We start from the raw sequence: 19,375 nt of genomic DNA, 5'->3' as shown, positions 1-19,375 counted from the left end.
TATTTTCTGAATCAGAGGTTCTTGGGCGTGTACCCATTTAATCTGTTGCGGAAGATGCTGTAAAAATCTCTGGTGTTGTAGTTGCGGGAGTCCTGTTTGGCCGATTTCAGTTCTTCTGATGAGTTTAGAGGTCTGTCTGCGGACTTCGCGGAATTTTTCTTCGTTTTCAGGTGTACGGTTGCTGATGAACTTCTGGTATGCGTTTTTTCTATTCAATATGGCTTGGTCACATTCGGTGTTCCAAAACGGGTGCCTGCTCTTTTTCTGTAGTGGGATGTGCTCTGATGCACTCTTCATGATTTTGTCGTTGAATTCGTTCCACGTTTTAGCTGGGATTTTGTCCCACGTTTCCCTGAGATTTGATGTTTTATTTGTGTTGTGTCCAATTTTATGTATGCCTTGGATTTCTGGTAGAAGCATTTTGGGTAAATTTCGCTTTGATTCTCGTTAGATGATTGTCCGAGTCAATGTTGGCTCCTCTGCGGACTTGGACGTTGTGTACGTTTTGTGCTGGGAAAGAGATGGCGACATGATCGATCTGGCGTTTGGCGCAGCGGATATATTGAGTGATTCCCATGTGAAGAGCTTATTGGTTTCTTCCGTAGGCATGTTGACATGATTTGCAGGTCGTGTTGTTGACAGAGCTCGATGAGTCATTTACCGTTTTTGTTGGTCTTTTCGTGTGCTGAGAATCGTCCTGCGGTTTTTCTGTAGCACTTTTCTTTACCAAGTTTACCGTTGAAATCGCCGCGGAGAATGATTGTGTCCTTTTCAGGCTTTTTGATAGGTGTGGTTTCAAGTTTGTTCCAGAAGTTTTCTGTTTGTTTCTGATCTTTTCAGTCGTTGGTGGGTGCATGGGCATTTACAATGGTGTAGTGGCAATTTGCACAGAGAAGTCACAAGGTCATTAGTCTGTTGTTAATGGGTGTGATCTCTTCTACACGGTTCACGATCGTTTTGTGTACGACAAAGGCCATGCCTAACATTGGTGTGGCTTTTCCTACTGTTCGTTTAGTTTTGCTCTTGAAAATGCGGTAGTTACCATATTCTGATGTCCCCGACTCAGTGAGTCTGGTCTCTTGTACGGCGAGTAGCTGGATTTTTTGCTGATCTAGTTCTAATGTTAATCTAAGAAGTTTGCCTACTTGTAGGAGTGTGTTTATGTTTAGCGTGCCGATGCAGAAGGGCGTTTTAGTGGGAAGTTTGCCAGAAAGCTCCGACTCTCTCTTTCGTGTCAGCCCGGCTCCTCCAGAAACCGAGTGGCCGCTTGCCGCATTCGTTTTCAGTTGGCGGGTGGATTGGTTACCGCCTGGAGTAATGTTGTTTTTACTTGCACGAATCATGGTGTGCTGTTCTCAAGCGATTGGGTTGATCCCGAGGGATCGGATTACAATCAGGTGGGTGAGTTCCTGAAGGTTTTCTCGGAGTACAGACGCTGACCAGTTGCCGCACCAAATAGGTGACCAGACGCTACTAGATTTATTATTATCAAATGCCGTTGGCCATCTAGTGGCTCTTCCGCCTTTAGGGGCAGTTTTCCACCTCAAGGGCAAGAGAGTGCCCTGAAACTCCACCCGCTCATCCGCCCTCCGAAGAGGCCGTTGGCACTTGGTAGAGGAGGACCACTTATACCTGTGGTCACTCGGTTTGTGGACGGAGTTTAATGTCATGCCCGGGACATTATTATTATTATTATTATTATTATTATTATTATTATTATTATTATTATTATTATTATTATTATTATTATTATTATTATTATTATTAATTACGGAAGGCTCGGCTTGTGCTGGTACCATAATGGGCTGGTTCGGCCTAAGCAAAGAGTCACCCTCTTGATTATGAAACTATACGTACATATAACTACAAATAGTTACAACGGAGTCCGGCTCCATGGCTAAATGGTTAGCGCGCTAGCCTTTGGTCTCAGGGGGGCCCGGGTTTGACTCCCGGCAGGGCCGAGAATTGTAACCATCATTGGTTAATTTCGCTGGCATGGTGGTTGGGTGTATGTGTTGTCTTCATCATCATTTCATCCTCACCACAACGCGCAGGTCGCCTACGGGAGTTAAATCGAAAGACCTACAACTGGCGGGCCGAACAGGTCCTCGGTCACTCCAGGCACTGAAAGCAATACGCCATTTCATTTTTACAACGGAAATAATTACAACACATACATTTATAAATAAATATGCACAGATGATGTCACCAAACAACTTCTTATCTCCCCGTTTTGGGAATATGTTCTTCAGTATTACTGGAACTGCGGCCTGGAACTTCATGCTGTTTGGCGTAAGTCAGAGGAAAAGTCGTTCCTAGAAACTTTCGCACAATGTGGCAGGTGCTTAGGAGGGTGGCTTTCTGTAGTCCAACGTATGTGTGATGATGCAGGTTTAATGCGGCCAGAGAGCTGTGCAAGCTTTTTGAAATAACACCGGTACATGACATTACTATTGGAACTGTGGTGACTAATTCTAGTTTCCACAGACGTATTTCTATTGCCAGTTCTGTGTATTTTGATATCTTTGTGGCTTTTGTTGTTTGTAGATTGGAGGTGTTTGGACAAGCAATTTCTATAAGGGATGCGGATCTTTTTGATTTATTGATTCGAATAATATCTGGCCTATTGTTGCTGAGCGTGACATCGGTTATGACTTCTCTGTCCCATAGTAGTTTGTATGAAGTGTTTTCGAGAACGGGTGGAGGTGTATTTCCAATATGCAGTTGATATTGGAAATATATACCTCCACATATATGCAGTTGATATGCCCTTGCTGGCGAGATATAGTGTTTAATGTGCACTATGTCGTCTGGAATGGGTTGGAATAAATTTCTTACTCTCATAGACCTGTCTCAGTCTCATCCTTGGCTTTGACATGAATGTGACCGAGGTATGAGCGATTCTAGTAATACCGTTCCTTATGCAGTCGGTCCCCCTTATGAATGGTATAGCTCATAGGGTCGGTTGGTGCATGCGTTTCAGTGGGCTTGGCAGACTGATATGTAATAGCAACTTCAGGTGAAGTGAGGAAAGCAACGGGAAACTACCTCGCTCCTTATTTCCCTAATATGCCTCTTCAGTGAAACCTATGCTATCTATGACAGCTGATGGTGGAGCTGTAGAGGATCATATCAGCCTTCGGGCTGAATACCCAACATACAAAATACATGCAGTTGATGACTGAAGAAATCCACATTTTACAGAAAGTTTCAGGTGAATGATTTTGGCTACCAGATCATATCGGTACTTATAATCAGTGTTGGCTAAGTGTGGGCAGCCAGAGATTACGTGTAGTATGCTCCCTGTAGTTTCGAAACAGCGGCGGCAGTTGTCTGCGACAACAGTGGGATCATTCATGATGAATCTACTGTAGTTCCGTGTAGCATTTACTTGACCTTGGATGGCCAGAACAAATCCTTCTGTTTCTAGTAATAGACCAGAGTAGGTCAGTGAAGCGTGCGGATTTTCGATATGAGGCTGATCCAGTTCGTGGGGGTTTTTCCCGTGAGGAGGTTTTTGCTTCCACGTGGCCACATTCATCTCCTTTGTAGGTGGGGTAGGAACAGGCATTTCCAACGACGACAGGTTGAGGGGTGTATAATTTATATCAGCTCTGCAAACAGCTTGATGAAGACACGATGTATCAGCTCGCGAGTAGAAATATTCTCTTAGATTTGATATCAGATTGCTGTGTAGATTGACAATGGATGAGAAGACACTACAACCTTCTGATCTCGGGAGTGTAAGGCGTTCGGTTGCGGATTTGGGATGATGCATATGGTACAGGGTGAGTGAAACTGCTGTTTTCATTTGTAAATGCTGAAGTTCTGTTTGGGTGCATTTTATGACGCCAAAGGTGTATGTGAGCAGTGGTACGATGCACGTACTGACTGCTTTGGTAAGATGCTTTTTTTGCTCTTGGCTGTACGTCGCACCGACACAGATAGGTCTTATGGCGACGGTAGCACATGAAAGGGCTAGGACTGAGAAACAAGCGGCTGTGGCCTTAATTAAGGTACAGCTCCAACATTTGCTTGGTGATAAAATGGGAAACCACGGAAAACCATCTTTAGGACTGCCGAAAGTGGGATTCTAACCCACTATCTCCCGAATACTGGATACTGGCCTCACTTCAGCGACTGATGCTATCCAGCTTGGTGGTTAGATGTTTAGCTGCCAGTTTTGATGAAAGTACTTTCTTGAGGCGTGTTATGTATTGCTGCGTGACATTTACCTTGCTGTCGGCATATTTCACACGAGTGCTCTGATGAAAACCGAGATATTTGTATATTTCTTCTTCCTCCAGCTTTTGTATGAATTCGTCGCTTAAACTAGAAGGTACTGAGTAGGATCCTCTGATGATAGTTTGGGTTCTGCATTTGTCCAATCCAAACTGCATGTCAAATCTGAAGAAAACGTCTTGGTAATGTTGAAGATGTTATTATTATTATTATTATTATTATTATTATTATTATTATTATTATTATTATTATTATTATTATTATTATTATTATTATTATTATTATTATTATTATTATTATTATTATTATTGCGCTATTGATTTTCTGAACGAAGTATTTTCTTCAATAATTCAAAACTGGTTATTTCTGCTTCTATACATGCATGTTTCTTGAACCGCACATACTATGATTTTCTACTTTACATGTACACAAATATTAATACATTATTTTTAGGTAATGCCAGACTGAAATTGGAGACACCAGTACAGAAACGTCTTGAAAGTAACAAAGTGGTCCCCTAAGAAACTAAAGACTCGACTACAGTCAACGTGTATTGATACGATTCCTGAGTCTGTCAACTTCAGTAAACAAGAAATTAGTCACCCGAAAACCGAAATATAGAGGATAAGAAGAAAAATTTTCATTAAAAGTTGAATATGCATTAGATGGGGACAACGGACGAATTACTGATAGGGAAGAACTTCTTGAGTTCATCAGGAACTTTTATAGCAAGTTGTACGAGAAGGCTGATGATAATCTGTCCTTGCCTGACTTATCCAACATTTCACAAGTCCCGGAAGTTCTCCGATCTGAGATCAGACATGCTATAAACAGTATGAAAAAAGAATCAGTCGCAGGTAGCGATAACCTTTCAGTTAGCGTTCTCAAACTTGCTGGTGATGAAACTTTAAGCCACTTGGCAAAAATATTCACGTCTTGCCTACACAATGCATTCATCCCTCCATCTTGGAACAGAACAATGATAATTCTCCTGCACAAAAAAGGGAACATACATGACATCAGAAACTATCGTCCTATTAGCTTGCTTTCTGTCCTTTACAAGGTTTTCACCAAGGTACTGACAAATAGAATCAGTTCAACGCTTGATTTTGCCCAACAAATTGAACAAGCAGGTTTCCGCCGAGGTTTTGGAACAATCGACCATATACTCACCCTTCGTGAAGTTATCAGCAGAAGTAATGAATATCAAATGCCGCTCTGTCTAGCCTTTGTGGACTTTGAAAAGGCTTTTGAATCGGTGAGCCACGCTGCTGTTATGCAAGCCTTAGCTGAACACAGCGTCGATGCTGCCTACATAAGAGTTCTCCAGCATATCTACGAAACCTCTTCAGCCTTCGTGAACATCAATGTGCCAACCACGGATTTTCCCATTCAAAGAGGTGTTCAGCAAGGCGACCCCATATCTTCCAAGCTGTTCTCAGCCGTATTAGAAATGGCCATGTCGAAAATCAACTGGCAAAGCACAGGAATCAAAATTAATGGGAAAAGGCTGAACAATTTAAGGTTTGCAGACGACATTACACTTTTGGCCAACGACATCGATGAACTACAAACTCTAATACAAGATCTTGCCTCAGCCTGTCAAAAAGTGGGACTATCCATGAACCTTCCTAAAACCAAAGTAATGCTTAACAAATGGGCCCCAGCAGGAAAGCTGCATGTGGGAAACACCACATTACAACAGGTCAATGAATTTGTCTATCTTGGGCAACTTGTAAACATGAAAGGGGACTTAAGACCGGAAATCTTCCGACGTATCAAACTAGGATGGCAAGCCTACGGAAGAAATTCTTCAGTCTTCAAATCCAACATGCCACCCCACCTAAAGAAGATAGTCTTCTAGTGTTCTCCCCGTACTGACTTGCGGTTGTGAAACCTGGACATTGAGCGAGTTTGTTAAGCAAAAACTCAGAACAACCCAAAGAGCTATGGAACGGTTCATGCTAGGCTTGACGAAGAAAGACAGGAAGAGAGCAGATTACATCAGGTCAGTCACAAAGGTCAGTGACATTTTAGAAAGGTTATTTACCCTAAAATGGCAGTGGGCAGGCCATGTTGCTCGGAGAACTGATGGTAGGTGGACAAAGCTTGTGCTTGAGTGGTGTCCGAAAGATCATCTCAGACCAAGGGGAAGACCACCGGACAGATGGGATAAAGACATCCGGAAGATTACTGGGATCAATTGGCAGAACATCGCTCAAGACCGTCCCAGATGGAGAGACCTCATGAAAACCGACCTTGCTTCGGACTTAAAGAGGCCACATAGTAAAAACGATTGAATATGGCTGATAGTGATAGTGATAGTGATGGTCCTGTTTAGGGCCTATGATCCGAAAAAGTGTATTTTTTACATTTAAAATCCGTAAAATCCAAAGGGAAAAAACAAGTGGGTAGTAAAACGTGCGTTGCCTCAATGCTTTTCTCCACGTTAGATTCGTTCTGTGTTGTCTAAGAACAAAAGAGAGAATTGGAGTCTCCAGGATATTACAAACGCCCTTACATTGAAGGTTCTCTCTCCGACATCCAATGTGGGTGGTGGAGGTAGATTACATATGCCTCGTTACCTACCTGCTGTAAGAGGCGGCTAAAAGAGAATCAAATGGGCTGTTAAATGGGAAGCGTGGTTTGGCGAGGACTGAATCTTTATCTGAGACTGAATTGCTTCCACGCCCTTGCTATATGCACCTTACTTTTGTTTTTCCTATCCAAATTTCCTTGGTCAACTCTTGTTCTCTTCCAACCTTGACGGTAATAGTTTTTGAAGCTTGGGAATTCTTCCATTTTGTTGTCCTTCGTGGTAATTCCCTTACTCTTGCGGAAACCCAAATTTCGGAATGCCTGCATTCTTCAATTATCTCCTCTGATTAATACTAATATAGGATGGATACCCGGGTGTATAGCACTCTCCCTCAAAACAATAATCAGCTCCACCACCAACGCCACCACCATCAACACTACAACCATCACCACCACAACCACCAAAATTATCTCCTAATTTATACCTAATTTCTATAAACGGAATTTCTCCTCTAACTTTTCTCAACCTATCAAGAATAGGCAAAGGCTAGGCTTCGATAAATTGGGTTCTAAAAATAATTTTTATTGGGAGGCATGTCAGAATTCAAGAACATTATTGCGAGTTCCCTGTCTGCTGGATGGATGCAATGCAGGAAGAGAGGTGGGAGTGTTACCCTCTATTCCCCGCAGCTCGCAATGAAAGAGATGTAGAAAACTTCTTGTTTGAATGGGGATAATGCGTTTATTATGGCATGTTGTTGGCTGCCGTCCGGAGAAAAATTACACGAGACACCCATATTGATTTAGTTATTCAGGAGCATTCCAAACCAGCATAGCCTATCGTCCCTGCACTAGCAATACCGCTTATCTGATAATACTATTCAGATCCATTATTTTCCTTAAACTTGGTCATGCCTCCCAACTACTTATGGATATGCTGTCCTTTAGAACAATTCGTCGCTGTTCAGGCAAAAGGTTATATATCTCGCAGTGCTCTCGCTATCCATTATTTTGCTAAAGACTTGTCACGCCTCCTAGCTACATATGGACATGCAGTTCAGCAGAGCAATTGCATTTTCGTATGCTCACGTGTAAAGGAAAATGAACCTTAAGTACATTATACTGTAAGGGTTACGTAAATAAGTCATGCAAACATACATTCCGAGAGTGCGGTACGGTATGGTTAATTTTCCTTTGCACGGAAGTATAAGAAGAGTCTTGCGTGTCCTAATGAAGCAGATAACCGAGCCGATGGTGCAACCATATCGGATGGGTATCTGTTGAGAGACCAGACTAACGGATGGTTCATCGAAACGGGGGTAACACAGCGAATATTGTTATGATGGACTAAATATGCATACATTGCTGGGAGCCGTGACCTGTCTTAAGGAAATGAATGGATGGGAAAGGCATTGTGAGATATAACCGTTTGCCGAACAGCGACGAATTTTCATTTTCATTTCCCTATGCTAACGTGTGAGGTAAAATTAAAGTTAAATACGCCATGCAACACACATTCTTGCAGTGCGGTACGGTAACCTTAATTTTCTTTTAATACAGGCATAGGAAATTAAACACAACGTAAATTGGGGGCAATTTTTGCAAAATTCAACAACTAAAAACAGTAAAATATTTAGGAAACAGATTTTTCTATTATCTTCCAAAAGAAAAATGTAAAATTAAATGTAATATTCACTTAAAACACAGGGTTAAGAGAAAATAATTATTGAAACAAAAGAAAAATAGGGTTGAAATTGTGTTTTCTACAAGCCTCAACAGGTACAGGAACAAAAGTTTACAAAATGACTTTCAAAGGTCAGATTTCCCACAATACACATAACTGCACATTGAAAAGTTAGCATATTGGCTCTTTTGGATACTAAGCATCATTAATGACCTCACTTCGTTCTGAGCAACCGTGCAAACACTGCAGAATAGAACAGTTTTGCTCCTCGGAAGATGAATCGAAGTATTTCGTTTCTTAACACCCGCACTATTCTTAACATTGACTTGATTTAGTAATTTGACGACAGTGCTTTGTCCATACTTCCGAAATTTTCTGTACACTACTTTTCAGCACCTCAACAATAAAAGGATCACCACAATAATTTGTTTGAACTTTGCCCAAAACTCGATCTTTTGATTTCACACACCTTGAAACCCGCACTTCTGTCACCTTGGAGGGTAACTTGTGTTTCAAAATCTGTATAATTACTGATTTAAAGTTATTTACTTTCAAGTCTTTCCTAAGATCAAGACACCGCCAATGCTGATTTTGTGATATTGAGATGTGACTGACATAGTATCCGTTTTTATCGTTGTTTGCCAGTATTACCAAAAACTCTTCAAAAGACCTGCACCTGACGAGCCGAACTTGTCCTCGGACACCCCCGGCAGTAAAAAGCCATACGCTATTCCATTTATTACCAAAACCTTTATCAGGTGGTATAAGAGTTTACCCTCCAATAGGGAAAAAGTGAATTATTTTCCTGATAAAATTACATCCTTCACAGATGCTTAAAATCGTACCCATCATTATTTTGCTCTTATTTTGGGGCCCACAGGAATCAGAGAATAGTCTTCATGTAATTCCTTTAGTGTATAGTTTAGTAAATTATTCTCCAAATACTTATAAAAATACCTTAGTACTGTGGGAATTTCATTTGCCCTTCACCCTGCCTGAGTCTCAAGTCATGTACAGTGAACGTATTCGTCTTCATCGATCTGAACGGTGAAATTATAAAACCAGACTTACCGAGAGTAGAACACCTCCGTTTACGTAAGGGTTGATTTTGCTGACAGTAAAACCACGTAGTAACTGCATTCTCTTCTTTCTCTTTCAAAATTTCGAAATAACAGTTCAGATCTCCTCTTATGTAGCCATAAGTCTGCTCTGAAGCCATTATTCTAATTCAGATCAATGTAATTTTGTATTTTTAAGTGAAAATCTGTACATGTAGAACACGTGGTTGTACGTGAATTTCCAAAGCCAAGGCTGAAACAACTGCGAAAGGTACGTTTATGCACTGAAAGGAAAATTTCAATAAGCCCAGCTTTGTACAATCATGGCAGAATATTTTCCATAGCTTCAGAATATTCAGTTCAGGTGGTAAGTACGAAAGCGTAATTTTATTATGGGAATAAGTGTTCTTCACTTATATTTCAAAATACATACTACAGTCATTCAGTTCTGAGACTGTGCTGTAGTATAGCGCATAGATGGCGCCGTAAAATGGTACCATGTCAGTTAGTCTCTCGTCCCTACAAGAGACAGTTGAGTGCATGCACTGGAAGCAGACGTACGTTCGTTGTTGTGACGGTGATTTGAATGCGCCTGTCGGACCTTGACATGTCACAGCTTGAGCAACGGTAAAGCATCAATTTCTGCCAGAAATTAGGCAAAACCGCTGCCGAAACGTTTGAAATGTTGCAGAAGGTTTACGCTGAGGACGCATTGAGTCGCAGTGTTGTGTTTAGGTGGCACCGACGTTTTGTGCAAGGACGAGACAGTACGGGAGATGATGTGTGTACTGGTCGGCCACAAATAGTTCGAACGGAATGCAAGATCCAAGAAGTGCAAAGTTGGTGCGTTCTAACCGCTCCCAGTCGGTAGATGATCTCGCAGCAGCAATAGAGGTCAGCCATGGTACTTGCCACAAAATTTTGACGGATGACCTCAACTTATCTCGTGTTACCCAGTACAGTGTGCCACGAATCCTGTCGCAAGACCAACGTGATGATAGCATGACGATTTGTGGTGACCTCATCAGTAGTACTGACGATGATCCGATGTCTCTCAACCGGATAATAACTGGAGACGAAACACGGTGTTTCCTTAAAGCGGTGCTTCTAGCAGCTATACCAACGTTGGAAAACATGCATAACTATTTTGAGGTTGGATGCGGTTCTGTGTATGTGTACGCCGTGTAATGTGGCATCCTGTACAACATAGTGTCATGTGGGTGCCTATCCTCCAGGCGTCAAGCCTCAGAATGTAATGACTGTGCTACGTATATTTCTTTATATCTTCTGTCATTCCCTCGTCCCTTAAATTCATACGTTTGCCTCCTTGATCTTCAGTAAGTTTTCCTCCACTGAGGTATTTTTTACTCACTCGTCTTAGCCTGTCACCAGAAAATACAGTAACTTTCCCGAATGTAGCAGCGCACACGTGAATTTTTTCTTCAGTTTCCTTTGGTATAAAGTACTCAATAGAAACTTCTGGTATTTTTGTCATCTTCGGTCGTTTTCCTGCCTGAAGGACTCACCTTAAGAAACTATACAACAAGCAAATCCTGTTCTGTTTTATTCACATTATTATAAACGTTGTTCCGAAATACCAGCAAATCATTTGTTGTTAATTTGGTGCTCCACACTTACATATGTAGTGGCATTTTACCTTACCAAACTAACCATGAACACATCTGGCGCCATGGCTAAATGGTTAGCGTGCTGTCCTTTGGTCACTGGGATCCCGTGTTCTATTCCAGGTCGAGTCGGGGATTTTAACTTCGTCTGGTTAATTTCTCCCGCTCGGGTGATGGGTGTTTCTGTTCGTCTTAACTGTATACGTTAAATTCATCAAGTCAATTCATAATTAATAATCAGAAACATACACATTTGCAGCTGGCTAAATGGTCGTTAAGATCGAAAGTCAAAATTAGAAAAAAAAGCATGAACACAGTCTATGTCAGTTTCAGCGTCATGTTTTACAGAATACTATTCACTTTTCTTCTCACGGGGGACATTTCGATTACTCTTCCTTCTCTTGCGTCTCCGGTCTACTTGAACAATTTAAGAGATGGAGAGTATCTAAATATATCCGATTTATTAAACCAAGCCTTGGAAATATATGTAAAATGAGATTAAACATTAGTAATTTAAGTTACAGTAATATTAACAATAATTGTATCAAAAACAATAACAGTAATAATAAATATAAAATGTAGTTACATGATCATATTATGAAAATATTTATTGTTAAAGCATTATTTACCCTAGCACACAGTTATATGTACAATGAACACACTATGATGACCAAATCTGCAATGAATTTCAGAATTTAATTCATTTTTATTTTTTGCAACATGAAACTGTACATTTTAAAACCAAGTTACACGGTTACCAAAAGTCAAAAGCTATAAATACCTCTTAAACATAAATATAAAATCCTAAATAGATACATATTATGTTGAGTTTTGATAAAATTTTGATACCCGGTGTTGTCGATGTTTGCAAGAACTCCTAATATTTGAAGCTCTGTACAGTGGTACATGTTTAGTTTAGATAAATTCTGATGAGTGCAATCGATTCCTCTCATATTAGGCTACACTACCTCATATATAACTCATTTTCCGAAATTTTGTTGTTGTTGAGTTTCCCAACTTCCCAGTCTTGAGGAAAATAATGGTTAGGAAGAGCTCGTCAGATATGTGGTATTGCACGTGATGCGGCGATATAGACATAGGCGAACAATATACAATTGCGACTCCATGAATGCTGAATTAGAAAGCAGAGAACATGTAAAGTAAACATTCACGAGAAGACTGCAAGGTAATTTGTTCGGGAGAAAAGTAATTGTTTAATATTCCATATCTTCAATGAGAATTGGACCGCGAGGAACAATACAGTAATTCCACAATGATTGCAGGTAGATGCAGAGGATAATAAACATGAACGACTTAGTTATTTACAAATTAGTTCCTTGAGACAAATGCGCAGTTTATAAGGAAACTTAAACTTATAAAAGGTACCATTATTGAGAAACTGTTGCTTCAGATTTATGTATTAAACGGTTAAAAGCTACCGTAAATCTCAAGATCACGAAATTACATTCTTTTGCGACGGTTCGTAATTTGTAGTCTGTTTGCTCGTTAGGGCGGAACATCGGGGAAACATAGTATCTACATCGTTTACATTCCATAATCTGCTCAGATTTAACGGTGATAAGATACAGTGTTTGCAATATGCTATATATTTCGGTGTGGGATAAGACAAGTTAGTATCTTTCAACGCCCAGTTTCTGTCTAATCTTGAATTTGGGGAATATCAAGGTGACTGAGTTTTGAGTGATGCTAGTGGCACAATTCCTTACGAAGTCAGTCTCTGTGATTAACGATGGGAAAATATAGGATATAGGTTTTGTGTTTTTGTACGTTTCAGTCTGTGAGGGGAAAGAGCCAGAAAATACCTCCCTCAACATTTCACTATTCTCCCTCTTTACTGACGCTAGAAATTACTATGGATATTGACGGTTGAACTATTAGAAAACCAATCATCCATCAGACTAATAACTCACCTAACTAATAACTTTTTTTTTTTTTTTTGCTATTTGCTTTACGTCGCACCGACACAGATAGGTCTTATGGCGACGATGGGATGGGAAATGCCTAGGATGTGGAAGGATGCGGCCGTGGCCTTAATTAAGGTACAGCCCCGGCATTTGCCTGGTGTGAAAATGGGAAACAACGGAAAACCATCTTCAGGGCTGCCGACAGTGGGGCTCGAACCCACGATCTCCCGATTACTGGATATTGGCCGCACTTAAGCGACTGCAGCTGTCGAGCTCGGTAAACTAATAACTAAACAAACAAAAATGTCCTCGATACATTTTCTCTATCAACAATTTTATTCGCACTAATTCAGGTTTCCTGCAGTAATTAAATAGTAGATAGTGAAGAATAGAAGGCTATCACAATGGACGTAATTAACGTGGAGTTTCTTGTTTTACAAATTGGCAACTGTGGAAAATCATCTTCCGATTTGTCAAAGCCGGTTCTGTGCAGCCTACTCTTCACTTTCGCTTATCTACACTGGATTTGAATTAAAAGTGTGATATGTTGTGTATAGGGGAAGTATGTATTATGTCAACTACAAGCACCCAGCCGTGAGCTAGATTAATTAACCAACTAAAATTTCTGACCCGATCTAAAATCGGAACCGGAGCTGACCCTTCAGCCAACGAGCCGGAAATTCCTTTGTCTTCATGACCTGAAGTGAAATTGTGCATTTCGCTTGTGATATTTTGTTTTTCTATATTGCACGCTTCATAAAATACGCGGTAATTAATTTAATAATTCTCATAAGTAAATTTAGGTTTGAAAGCCGAGTTTTAATTGTATAATATATGGTAATTTTTACTTAAAAATACGCTCGTCAGGAGACAGCTTTATAGCAGGGAAAGTTTATGTGATAGGATAAATGACGAGTTTACTTAACTCATAATAAGCACATTAAGTGATCGTTCGGTAATCAAAGAAAAGTAATCCTCTTACGTTGCTTATTTAACTGACGATTTGAATATCAGCTTTCAAAATCTACTTATATGAAATTACACAGGCCTACATACTGTTGTACGCATTCATAGTAATCTAATAATTATGAGGGTAAAATGTATTTCATTTTCACTCCATTAAAATCAGATTTAAAATTAATGAATGTAACCTATCTAATTAGCAAAACAGAGTAAAACCCTGCACCACTCAAAGTTGGCCAGTGCGATCATTTTCCAACCAGTGTAATAATATTATTTACTACTACTACTACTACTACTACTACTACTACTACTACTAATAATAATAATAATAATAATAATAATAATGCCTATACGATTAAGCCACCTTGGGGTAGTTGAAAATCATATACGATAGTCCTGTTAATTTTATTTCAATTTTGGCTTTCGATCTTATTGACCATGCTGCTGGCTACTTTTGAAACGGACACAAACACCTACCCCTCGAGCTATAGATATTAACTAGATGAAATTAAAATTCCTTCAGTGAAAAATAATCCTTCCAGAAATCGAACCCGAGGCACCTGGCCCATAGGCCACTACGCTGACCATTCAGGCAAGGAGCCAAGCCCTGCTACTTAGGCAAGTCCATCATTCGTGTAAACCAAGAGGAAAACTTCAGAAAACAATGTATGATAACATAATAATTTGAAATTCGGAGTATTGATACTTGGAATCCCGTTTGTTCAATCTGCCTGTGTGTGGGGTCAGCAGAATATCATCCACGATATCGCCTGCCTGTCGTAAGAGGCGAATGAAAGGGGCTGCAAGAGTTCTTAACTTCGAACGTGGCCTTGTGACCACGATGTCCTTACCTCGGTCGTGGCATTGCTTCCGCTTGTTCCACGCTCCTCACTTTAATCTATCCTATCCGACTTTCTGTGATCAACTCTTGTTCTTTTCCGAACCCGACGGTATTATCGTTCCGTGGCCTAAGGGGTCTTTTATTTTTACGTACTTCAAGGCTCTTGCCTATAGTCTTCATTTTGCGAATTTCAATTTCCAAATTTCATTTCATTTCCAAATTTTCCTCAGATTGGTGTTAACAGAGGATGTTCACCCAGCTGTACTTCCTCGTAAAACAATAATTACCTCCACCACCAAAACCGACGCCAACACATTATCTTCAACATTTATAGAGCCTTTTATCAAAAATTCACGATGGTTCAGTAATCTTTCTACGTCTTGTAAATTGTGCGTAAATTTCTATGTGATGGTTTTGAAAATATATTGAATTAGTATCATATAATTTTACTTCGCTCCCTACTGTAAATCGCTGTGTTAATGTGCTGAATATTTGAATATTTGTTAATTGGTATGTTACTGCATTGTAATCATTAGGCTGTACTTCTAGTAATTGAATGTTTAAAGTAATATTCTGTACATTCCGTGTGAATTCCTGCAATGCAATATTTTGTTATGGTACATGTAAGGGAATATTTTAAGTTTTCCATATACATTTTGAGTAAATGTCTATTATAATTATATAATACTATATTATTTACATCAATTCTATAACATCGCATCTTCCAATCCTCTTCCTATCCAGTATTTCCCTTAAGACTGCTCAAGCCTCCCAGCCACATATTTAAATGCAGTCCATCACAATAATTTTCATTGTGTTAGTTTTCTTATGCTAGCGTGTAAAGAAAAATAAACCTAATATATTATACTCTAGGAGTGCGTAAACTCGCCATGCAAACAACATCCATTCAATATGCTTCGGTAAGGTCTATTTTCTGTCGCACGTTCGCATAGTAAAATGAACGCAACGAAAATTACTTTAATGGACTGCATATACTGTAAGTATGTGGCTGCGAGGCGTGACCAGTCTTAGGGAATACAATGGGTAGGAAGAGCATTCGGAGATGTGAGGTTTTAGAAGCAAGCAATCGTTAGAACTATTTTATATTTTTAATGCAATGTTTCTAACTCGTTTTCTGTTATAGGCCTATTCGTACGCCTTATTTTTTCGTTATCAACCACATAGGTAATAAATCTAACTTTGAATTATTTCCTATAATATTCTTATAACACTTCTGGGTTTAATAATTACATACCTTGCAGGTGGTGGATTTCTCTTAAAATTTCGAGACAAATCAAATTTCCATATTTTTGGAATAGTAACGAATGTAAAATCTGGGCGTAAAAACAAATAACAATTGTATTAAGAAGTGGTATCGTTGCCATTGGTAATAAGAGCATATCTCTGCAAACCTGTGGAGCAGTAACCAGAAGGAGGATCAATTAGCGTTTCACAGTACCACGGCAGAAAAAGGATCTACGGTTGCAGTAATGGTTTGTTCTAATGCTGTTGGATATGCTTTTTTATAATGAAAGGGGTAAGGCAAAGAGACACTCAAAAGGAATGCCCAGTGGATCAGTTGTTAAAATGTCCGAATCAGAGTACATGACCACTGAGGTATTTTCATTATTCCTTGATCACTTAAACCGTTACAAACCTCGGGGCAGGATTCGGTTGATATTCGACGGGCACTCAACGCACTGCAAAGATCCGTATGTGCTCGATCAGGCGTCAGCTTTATGAATAGAGATGTGTTGCTTTCCCCCTACAGTACTCACCGCTGCCAGCCGCTAGATGTGTCTAACTTCAAGAGCTTCAAACTTTCTTCCATTGAATTGGAGGAAGTGTGTTCGCACACATCCGGGCAATAGGGATCACCAAAGATAAATTTGGAGGCCTTCTAAGGTGGCATGGGACAAATCGGGAACGTCAGGAAATTTTTCCCGAGGATTTTGGAAATGTGCCATTTATCCGTACAATTACGATATCCTGCAAGAAGACATTTTTCAATATGACCTTGTGATGGACGAAAATGGTTCAAATCATGTACATGTTGGAGAAAATATTACTGTAGAAAATAACACCAATAGTCCTGCATTATCACACGAACATGAAGCTTCACCCGCATTAACACCTCTCAGTTGCTCAGTCCCAGAATTGTCTCCTATTCGGATATTAAGACTCCCATCTGGAAAAGGAAGGGGAAGAAGAGCGCAACAATCCGCCACGGTGACTTCACAGGATTAGCGGGAAAATTAAAAGAATAAGAAACGCGAAAATGAAAAGAATCCTTCAAACTGAAGGACAACAAAGAGACCTCGGCGTGTGCAACGGGGAAGCTAGATTTTCAATCATTCTTCTTTGCTCTGAGAATTACTGCGCAGTATGTGACGACAACCGTAATGAGGCCAATGGGTCCAATGTAGTGGGGAATGCAGGAAATGGTTCCACGAGATGTGTGTGGAAAACGGAAACGATGAACAGGTTACATGTACCCACTGTTGTTAATAGGTGTGTAACTATTCGGTGGTCGTACCTAGTGTTAGGTTCTCCCTAAGTGTGGGAGAAGTGGACATTATTGCATCTTTGATTTATTTGATAATTTGACATGTTTTGGCATAGGAGCGACGATATTGTAAAACCGCCTCCGGCAAATTCCCTGACCCTGAACTCCTTGAGAAATATAACTTACTCTGGCTGCAACTCAGTATGTGACTTCCTCCAAAGCCATTTTGTTAGTTCTTGGCTTATAGCACACACCGAGGAGCCTTTGATTTTCCGAGTTTATAATGAAATACTATATCTTACTACACCGTGTCCGGATGCATTGTGTTAACCTGTGGAATTACACTGAAGAAAATGGAAATTGCATCACCCAGAAGGAGTGGTGCTACATTGCTGCAATTGAACATGCAGGACGAGTGTTTGGTTGTGATTCGATTATTACACTTTCAGGTCCCTCTGACCGCAAGATTGAACAACAATCAATACAGGATGTGCCCACCACAAGGTGCAATGCATTGATGAATTTGTCGAAGCATGGAGTCAATAAGGCCCTGGATCGCTTCCTGAGGAACTGTGGCCCATGCTTGCTGCACTTCACGGGTCAGTTTTTCCAGAGTTGTGGGTGGCTGAGGACTGTTGGCCAGTTGTCGATCCATCATGTCCCACACATGCTCAATAGGACTGAGGTCCGGGGATCTGGCGGGCCATTCTAAGGTTGCGATGTCGTGGAGAGCTTCTCTGGAGATGCGTGCAGTGTGAACCCGGGCATTGTTCTGCTGAAACATCCCATTAGCAATGTTCGCCATCATAGGGACAACCACTGGATTGAGTACCCTATCAACGTACTGTCGAGCAGTCATAGTGCCCTCAACAAGCACTAATTGTGATTTCAGATTAAAGCCAATGGCTCCCCAGACCATAATGCTTGGTGTTGGCCCTGTGTGGCTCTCGACAAAAAGATCTGGGCTGCCCCTCTCCCCAGTACGTCGGCGCACACGATTCCGGTGATCACTGCGGGCAAGACAGAAGCGCAATTCATCACTAAAGACGACCATATGCCATTCGTTGACCCACGTCGATCTTTCTCGACAGCAGGCCAGCCTTACACGTCGCTCTTCTGGGGTCAATGCAACACCTTCTGCAGGGACACGGGCTCGTAAGTCAGCTGCACCAACTGTTTGTTGTGTAACGTGGGGTGCCACAGTTGCTCGAATTTGCACTGCTGATGCATGGGGTTCCATCCGGGCCATCCGAATGATGCGGCGATCCTCTCTCACAGTTGTCTGTCGCGCTGGGCCTGTGCCATGTCTACGAGTGTGGGTACCTTCATTTGACCACTGCTGCCATACACGTTGTACCGTAGATGCCTGTCGGCCAGCACGTGCAGCGTCAGTCCTTAGCGATAATCCAGCCTCACACAGCCCAATTATCCGACCCCTCTCAAACGGCGACAGTTGTTGTTAGCGTGCTCTTCTCTGTCGTCGAGGCATGTTTGACGGGGAACACTTTACTGCACAGACTGCAAGTCAACTACGCTACACCAGAGTCCGTATACTGGAGTTGATTCCTCCGCAACCAATCACATGGGGAGACCTGTAGCACAATCCAATGGGTCTGAAACTTTGATCGTTTACATGCCTACATGGCATCGTTCCATATCTTGAAAATCAACACAAACGGCGAATGTCTTCATGGTGTTGCAATTTCGATTTTCTTAAGTGTAAATTCAATGTATAACTTTTGTACTACATGTTAACGGGATGTGAGTACTGTTTGTACCTCGTAAGTGGGTTAATTAATAATTTTCACCAGAAATTATAAATAGTTATAATGAATTCATTCTTTCTTTCTTAATCTGTTTACCCTCCAGGGATGGTATTTCCCTCGGACTCGGCGGGGGATTCCACCTCTACCGCCTCAAGGGCAGTGTCCTGGAGCGTGAGATATTGGGTCGGGGATACAACAGGGAAGAATGACAAGTATCTCGCCCAGGT

At 40.8% G+C, this 19,375-nt stretch overlaps 1 protein-coding gene across 1 annotated transcript in view; it reads right to left on the bottom strand.

Annotated features, from left to right (window-relative positions):
- LOC136858792 (lachesin) overlaps positions 1–18,436 on the bottom strand; it is a 1,234,732-nt gene extending 1,216,296 nt beyond the window's left edge. Inside the window, exons 1-2 of the mRNA XM_068225747.1 lie at positions 18,228–18,436; positions 3,397–3,689 (exon numbers count right to left, since the gene is read on the bottom strand). Coding sequence (XP_068081848.1) covers positions 3,397–3,689; positions 18,228–18,436 — 502 coding nt within the window. The remainder of the gene's footprint in view (positions 1–3,396; positions 3,690–18,227) is intronic.
- Between the last annotated feature and the right edge of the window lie 939 nt (positions 18,437–19,375).

This window comes from Anabrus simplex, chromosome 1, assembly GCF_040414725.1.
Source record: "Anabrus simplex isolate iqAnaSimp1 chromosome 1, ASM4041472v1, whole genome shotgun sequence".
Classification (NCBI taxonomy): Eukaryota; Metazoa; Arthropoda; class Insecta; order Orthoptera; family Tettigoniidae; genus Anabrus; species Anabrus simplex.
Note: the sequence above shows the minus strand (reverse complement) of the source record. Positions and strands in the feature narration are given on the sequence as shown.